Source organism: Mandrillus leucophaeus, unplaced genomic scaffold (genome assembly GCF_000951045.1).
Source record: "Mandrillus leucophaeus isolate KB7577 unplaced genomic scaffold, Mleu.le_1.0 Scaffold79, whole genome shotgun sequence".
Lineage (NCBI taxonomy): Eukaryota > Metazoa > Chordata > Mammalia > Primates > Cercopithecidae > Mandrillus > Mandrillus leucophaeus.
The window spans coordinates 4,267,448-4,275,575 of record NW_012108585.1 but is presented as its reverse complement, the minus strand read 5'-3'; the positions used below and the strand labels follow the sequence as shown (position 1 = coordinate 4,275,575).

Sequence of the window (8,128 nt, the reverse complement as noted above, 5' to 3'; positions counted from 1 at the left end):
GCCAAGGGTCCAAGTCTGAAAGGGATGCACAGAGGAAGAGAGAACCCAGGGAGGGAACTGACAACCACAGAAAGTGGGAGAAAACCAATAGACGATGTAGTCACAGAAGCTGGAGGGAGAGTGTGGTTTACACAGGTAGGTGCCATCTGTGCGATTACATACTGAAAAGATGCTAAGTAGGATAAATCTGAAAAGTTTCTTTGCATTTTTCAATAAGAAGGCCGTTGGTAACCTAGAGGAAAACAATGTTGGTAGACATCCTATTGTGTATACAGCAAATGTTGACAGCTTTTTCAAGAAGTTTGGCAGTGAGGAGGGTGAGAGATATGAGAAGACAGATAATGTGGGGTTATTGTTATGTTTTTGAAATTTAATCATGGGAGAGAACTGAACATTGTAATTGGAAAGGACCGATGGAGAAGGAAAATTTTAAAGACTCTTAGAGAAAGAGTGGAAGGGCAGTTGATGGATTCCAGCTCCTGAAGAAGTGTGATGAGATGAAATTCTGAGAACATATGTCAGAAAGGAGATAGAGAAGCGTGGTCCAGTTATGTTTACAGATAAGTCCAGGTAGGGGATGAAAAGAGGAGTTAGGTTAAGGAGTTCCTTCCTGATACCTTCCATTTCTTTTGTGAGGGAAGAAGGGAGGTCACCTACAGAGAATAAAGTGTTCGGGAGGTGTTGATAAGAGGAAAAGGAAAGGGGAAAGAGGAGATTTGAAATGGCCACTGTGGATAATGGGGTAGAACGAGCTATCTTGGGAGCCATAGGATTTCTGTCAGCGTTGAGGGCTTAGCTAAAGTATGTGAATTTATGGGGCAACCCATGTTGTGTAATGTACTTCAGAGTACAAATGGAAGGGCAGGTAGTGGAGATGGTTGGGTTGATCCACAGCTGGGAAGCATAAGGCAGCAAGGACATAAGAGCATCTTATTAATAATGTGAATTTAGATCAGAGATTCTCAAAACCTAGTTGCAGGTCAGAATCGCCAGTGGAATTTGCTAGCAAGTAGAGACTTCTGTCACCCGTCACAGATCTACTGCATCAGAACCTCTGGGTTCTGACATTTTTACCTTAAAACAATTCTATAAGTGGTTCTGATGTTCGGCAGGGTGAAGTGTGTTCTAAATCTAGGTAGACTTACTTTAATCCAGAGCATGGACATATTCTTGCTGCAGTGCAGAGCATGTGGCATACACACTTTAGCCAGTTTGGCACTCTAGTCCCTAAGAGGTGGATCATTTTGAGACACTTTGAGAAGTGGGTGTGACAATACTTTCAGTAAGTTCAGGAATGATTGTGGATCTGGGCAAAGGTGGGCAGGGTTGTGAAGAACTTAGTGTAGTTCTGTGACTTTCCTTGCAGATGTAACTAAAGTTCATGAGGCCCTAGAATTTGACTTTAGCCCTTCTGGAACACCAAGGTCATAGTCTGAATGTCCACATTTCATGGCTGCCTTAGTAGTGGGAGTAGTGGGCACTAGAACAGACTGTGCCGTGGGGATACAAAGCTTTAACCACCACGCCCCTGCTCTGTGCCTTCAACGGGTGTATACGCACCATCTAATCTAGGAAGTAAGCATTGTTTTCCATGCCTGCCTATACCCCTACTCCATGCCCTTTAACCCACAGTTTATTTATAATATCTAAGAGAAACTCCAGCGAATTTTCAAACCGAGATTCACTCGAATTTGTACCTGAAAAGTAGTGATAAATGAATTTTTTTTTTTTTTTTTTTTTGAGACAGAGTCTCTCTCTGTCCCCCAGGCTGGAGTGCAGTGGCACGATCTTGGCTCACTGCAAGCTCCGCCTCCCAGGTTCACGCCATTCTCCTGCCTCAGCCTCCGGAGTGGCTGGGACTACAGGTGCCCTGCATCACACCCGCCTAATTTTTTTGTATTTTTGGTGGAGACGGGGTTTCACCGTGTTAGCTAGGATGGTCTCTATCTCCTGACTTCGTGATCCACCTGCCTTGGCTTCCGAAAGTGCTGGGATTACAGGATGAGCCTCCGTGCCTGCCCTTTTTTTTGAGATGGAGTCTTGCTCTGTTCCCCTGGCTGCAGTGCAGTGGCGCAATCTTGGCTCATTACAACCTGCGCCTCCCGGATTCAAGTGATTCTCCTGCCTCAGCCTCCGAGTAGCTGGGATTACAGGTGTGTACCACCACACCCAGCTAATTTTTGTATTTTTTAGTAGAGACAGAATTTCCTTAGAATGGATTCTAGTCATTACAGATCATGAAGCACAACACTGACAAGTTTGACATTACAGACCATGAAGCCTGGCATTGTGTATGATACTAATGTTTCTTTGAGAAACCCAGCATGGATTCACTAATGCCGGACTAATAGGATTACTACAGTGGTAGATGGATAGGCCCCTTAGATAGTCTAGCTTGGCTTCTCACTTTTTAGTTGTTGAGAAAGTTTCTTTTCATGAAGACAAGATGGAGAAATATGTGCTGGTTGGTATTTCAAAGAGGAAAACTAGTAGCCAAAAAGTCTCGTGCAGAAGAGTAACTCGAATGGCATGCATGCTTTCTTCTTGGGTCCTTCAAAATTTTTATCAGAAACTTGGATGAAAATGCAGAGGGCTTGCTTATCACACTTGTGAAAGATTCAAAACTAGAAGGGGTAGCTTATTTGTTGAGTGAGTGAATCAGCAGTCAGAAAGACCTTGGAAGGTTGAAACAGTGGGTAAAAACAAGTATTATCTTTTTTTTTTTATTAAAAATTTTTTTCCTTTGTTTTTATAAAGGGAACAAATGCACATTGTTTAAAAAGAGTGAGAACATAAAGTTCTAAAAAAGGAAGTTGGTATAATTCTTAGTGAAAGCATGCTGACTTTTTGTAAAGTAAACATTTGCTAAATGCACAACCTTCTAAGGTCATGCTTAATGGTCTGAAAAGACTATCACAAATAGATCAAAGCATGTACATTTAAATTTTGATACATACTGCCAAATGACTCTTGAGAAAGACCATATGCATTTTCATTTCTGTCTCCATTTAAATGCAAGTATCCATTCCCGAACATACTCATCAAGCTCCATATCATTTATAGAACTCAGTCTGTGATACGGATATTTTACTGTTATTTAATTTTTACTTTTTAAATTACTATATCAAGTAAAACTTAACTGAAATAAATCTATTACATTCAGTTTATAAATCAGTTGTACAAATTTAGCAAGCTAAGAGAGGTCTGGTTTGAAAAAGTCTGGGAGTTTGAACTGACTACACAATCATGGTGATTATGGTGCAGTTCACTGCCCTGGTACCAAAATGCATTCAGTGGTGTCGGTGCAGTCAGTGCTGTCTGATGATATCTGGACTGTTTCTATTTCATACCAACATTTGTAAACTAGAAAGTATGCAGCAGATTCTTGTTAACTAAAGACTGTTGGGATAAAGAAAGACCTAGAAGCTATGCTGTGTCAGGAGTAGTTGAAGGAATGGTATATATTTAACCAAGAAAAGAAAGCCTAAGTAGGTGTTCATAGTTATTTTTGGATATTTGCAATGTTGTTTTGTGTAAGAGTGATTTGAATTGTTAGTGTTCATAAGAGAATAATAAAGACCAATCAGCAGAAGTAACGGAAGGCAGATGTTGGTTTGGCGTTGGGATGGATGTACTTTCCAACTATTACAGCTGATCACAAATAGACGGTGCTGTTTTGCAAAGTGAGCAGTTGATGGATTGAAGCAGGCATGAAATAGCTATCAGAAGTCGGGGGAGGGGATTCTTTTTCATTTTTAAAATATGATTTTTAGTTTCAAGAATGAAAATGCAGCAAATAGTTTACAGACTCCCATGTATCTACCTATCAGATTTAACATTTTGATACTTGTCACATTTCCTTCCTCTTCACACAGATACAGGTGAAGTGTTTACTCCATCCCTGTCCTACTCTCCTTCTTTCCTCCTGAGATTGGTATGGTGCCTTATTGTTTGTATTTTGTATTTTTTACTACCTGTGTATGTATACCTACATAATACACGGTATTATTTTGACTTCTCTATCTCTTTTTGCAAGATTCTTTTTACATTAAATATTATTTTTCAAGATTTACTATGTTAATGCACATAAATCTACTTCATTACTTTTAACTTTTATATATAAATACATGACTATATATTCATTTCTCTGTGAAATAATTTTAGGCTGTTTTCAGTTTTTGTTTTCTGTTATAATCAGTCCTACATTAAATATGCTTTTATGTATTAGGATAGATTTATCCTTGGGAAGAGGATTAAACTGGATGGCTTAATGTCCCTCCCAACCCTATGGTGCAAAATTTAGTCAACTGAACCAACATGTTCTAGTTTCTGAGGATAAAAAGCATATGACATGGTCCCTGCTCAAGGAATTCACTGTCTAAAGCCTCTGCGAACGTTGTAGTACTTGTTTGTTGTCTCAGTTTTAGGCATCTATAAAGCTTTAGCTGGTTTAGACAATCAATTACCTTTACGAAGTTGGGGCATATCATGGGATAACTATAGTTTTTGGCATAATTTTCAACCATAAGTTTCAGTGTTAACTAATAATTTTTGATGAGACAATTTATGTGTCCAAGAACGTTTGAAATTATTTCTTTTCTAGACTTGCTTTGTCCACTTATTATTTATATTAAAGTATTTTCTGTTTTACCCTTTCTGTTGAACCTTGCTCATTAAGATGAACAAATGCTACTTATGGTATATTTCTGTGTGCTTTTGTGTCTGTGTATATTGTGTTTTTAGGAAAAAGGCTCAGCTCAAGAAAAAAAGAGGTGTGCCTCAGATTAATGAACAAATGCTATTTCATGGTACCAGCAGTGAATTTGTAGAAGCAATCTGCATTCATAACTTTGATTGGAGAATAAATGGTATACATGGTGCTGTCTTTGGAAAAGGTAATTATCAGAACTCCAGGTCCAGTTTGAGTCCTAGGAGTTTCCTCTTTTTAGAGGAATATAAATACAAATATAAATTGCTTTATGGCAAATATATAGAGAATGAGAAAACAAATGGATTATAATTGTATTGTGTACCAGAATAGGTACTAGTGTTTTTGTTTGGTTTGGTTTTTAAGAAAATGATAGGTAAGAATATTAGTGAGCAATAAGGAATAGTGGAGGAAAACGTCACATTATTTATAATGTTGTGAAAATCCAGGTTTTTCAATTTATGTCTGGTACTCAAGCAAATTAAGGAGAGAGGTGAGGGAAAAGGAACGGGATGTACATTTCATTTTCTGGTCCTTACTTTGTACCTTACCTCCAGCAAGAGAACTGACTACTATTTAGGATCAGGATATGCTACATTTTGAAAATGTAAATTAATTTTAAAAATAACTACTAAAAAGGCCATTCCACTTATTTAACTGTAAGGAGGTCAAGGTGTTACATAAATCCCATCAGGGTTAGGTAAATTGAGACTTTGCAATTCATTTCCCCATTTTTTTAGAGTAAGAATGCCCTTAATGATGTCTGTCTCTTGTGATGCCAACCATTTCAGAAGAGGTGGCTGCTTTGTTGAGTTTTCATGTGCAGGCAGTGAGCCAGTAAAATCATTTTTGTTTTGAAATGCTCAGATATGAATGGCATTATACTCTCTCAGAAATCTTTTCATGGATATGGGATTCTATTGTTTCCAGAAATATTATTGAATTGTTATCCCGCATCATAGAAATACGGTTTCTTGGGGTTTAAAAGAATCCCTGTAGGCCATCGGTTTCCACTGTGCTCTCCAGAGCTTTGCTGGATGCTGACAAGGGAGCAGGGTGAGGAAGTGGTGGAAGGAAACAGAAACAGGAGGGAGGGCCAAGCAGTAAAACTCAGGGCTGGGCATGGTGGCTCACGCCTGTAATCCCAGCACTTGGGGAGGCCGAGGCAGGTGGATCACCTGAGGTCGAGAGTTCAAGATTAGCCTGGCCAACATGGTGAAACCCTGTCTCTGCTAAAAAAACATAAAAATTAGTTGGGCGTGGTGGCACGCGCCTGTAATCCCAGCTACTCAGGAGGCTGAGGGAGGAGAATCGCTTGAACCTGGGAGGCGGAGGTTGCAGTGAGCCGAGATCACACCACTGCTCTCCAGCTTGGGAGACAGAGCAAGACTCCATCTCAAAAAAACAGAACAAAACAAAACTCAGGTCCAGCCACACTTTTAATCATTGAACCAATTTTATCAGTTTTATTAAATGGTTTCTTTGTAAGATTTATTTTAAAAAGAATTCTGGTAGCTATATTTTGGTGGGGGCAGGGGATGGTGTTGGTGGTGAGGGCTGGTATATACCAGCAAATCTATTCCTATGGTAGTCTATACCACAGCTGTCCATAACAGATGGATTTCTCTTCTTCTCTTAAAGATCTGTGAATGAGGAAATTCCACATCTACTTTTATTATACAATTCTATGCATCTATTCTCCTGACAAAATGTTTTTGCTTGTTTTTAATATATTCTTCGGAGTAATCTTGGCTTTTCTTGGTCCTCTTTGTTTAAGGAACCTATTTTGCTAGAGATGCTGCTTATTCCAGTCGTTTCTGCAAAGATGACATAAAGCATGGAAACACATTCCAAATTCATGGTGTCAGCTTGCAACAGCGGCATCTGTTTAGAACATATAAATCTATGTTTCTTGCTCGAGTGCTAATTGGAGATTACATAAACGGAGACTCCAAATACATGCGACCTCCTTCCAAAGACGGGAGCTATGTGAATTTATATGACAGCTGTGTGGATGATACCTGGAACCCAAAGATCTTTGTGGTTTTTGATGCCAACCAAATCTATCCTGAGTACTTGATAGACTTTCATTGATTTCACTTCCAAATCTCAGTGGTCAAGGAAGCTTTATTCTTTTTTGCAGGAAGATTTGCTCTTCAGTCATCTAGCCACTAAATGTTAATTATCTGATACTTTTGAAACAGATATGAAAAACAAGTGGCCTCCATATAAAAAGACATACTGACTTTAAGGTTGGTTTTTGTTGTTTTGTTTTTGCCTGTTTCTTGTAGTCTTGTTTGTTAAAAATTGATATCATTGATGTTTTAATACGTAGGGGTGAAAGATACCATTCAAAATGGAATCAGCTGAGTCTCAACTAATGTGGTCATTGAGATCTTTAAGGTTTACATGTGTGTTATCAGGATAAATGATTTTAGTTCAAATGGACTTATTCGTATAAATGTTGAAAAAAATATATAGACATAAATGTGTCCCTTTAGAGGAATTGATCCTTTGTAAATTGAATTCAGGTAGTAGTATCATCCACCAATCCATTTGTTACTTTGTTGGTCTTCTGAAGGGGGAATTTGAAACTCTGAAACAATCTGAGCACCTTGAGAGAAATCAGAAGCAAGGCAATTATTTGCAGTGCTGTCATTACAAGTCAGAAGCAGAAAATCAAGGTAGAGTGTCCTGCTTTCCAGTTGCCTTAGGATAGCAGACTGCAGCCTCAGACTTGCTCCTGTCATTCTCCTCTATCTCCTACATCTGAATTGATCATTGCTGCAAAATATCATTAGCCTACGCTTCATCCATCAGGGTTCTTAGATTCTTAGACCACGACTTGCTGTGCAAGGTGTTTATTGCATCTTCAAATTGAAACTTTAAATTATTATTCAAACATTTATTTTCCTTTTGTTTTCAAAAGAATCCCTACAGTGATCACTTCTAAGATTTTTTTTTACCTTCCCCTCTGCAGCACACACAGCTATTCAACAATGATTTCTAAAATTAATATTTCAAATTTATATCTCTCTATTTTGAAACACTATAGAAAGCATGGGATGCTTGAGGCAAATCTGGTTTCTCCTTTGAAGTAGCTATTGACAGCCTACTCTCTTGAAAAGTTAGATATAATTCTTAATCATGTTTAGTGGAAATTTGTTTACCTGTTCCATCTGTTTTGCTGTTCCATTGTAAGGAAGATGAGAAGTGTTGGGACAGCTTCCTTCCCCTAAAGATATTCTAGCAGAGGCGAGACAGCAGTTTGGCAGGCATGTTGTATAGGAGTTAAGTACCGGATGGGGAATTGCCCATGTGATGGTTAAGAGTCTCTCACATTGATTTTCTTTCTTTTCTCCTCTTCTCTCCTCTTCCTCTCCTCTCCCTCTCCTCTCCCTCTCCTCTCCCTCTCCTCTC

At 38.7% G+C, this 8,128-nt stretch overlaps 1 protein-coding gene across 2 annotated transcripts in view; it reads left to right on the top strand.

The window, feature by feature from the left end:
• PARP11 (poly (ADP-ribose) polymerase family, member 11) overlaps positions 1-7,182 on the top strand; it is a 63,334-nt gene extending 56,152 nt beyond the window's left edge. For both annotated transcript variants that reach the window (XM_011967177.1, XM_011967178.1), the window contains 2 exons: positions 4,744-4,895; positions 6,486-7,182. In XM_011967177.1, the coding sequence (XP_011822567.1) occupies positions 4,744-4,895; positions 6,486-6,802 (469 nt within the window). In that variant the 3' untranslated portion in view covers positions 6,803-7,182. The remainder of the gene's footprint in view (positions 1-4,743; positions 4,896-6,485) is intronic.
• The last annotated feature ends 946 nt before the right edge of the window (positions 7,183-8,128 follow it).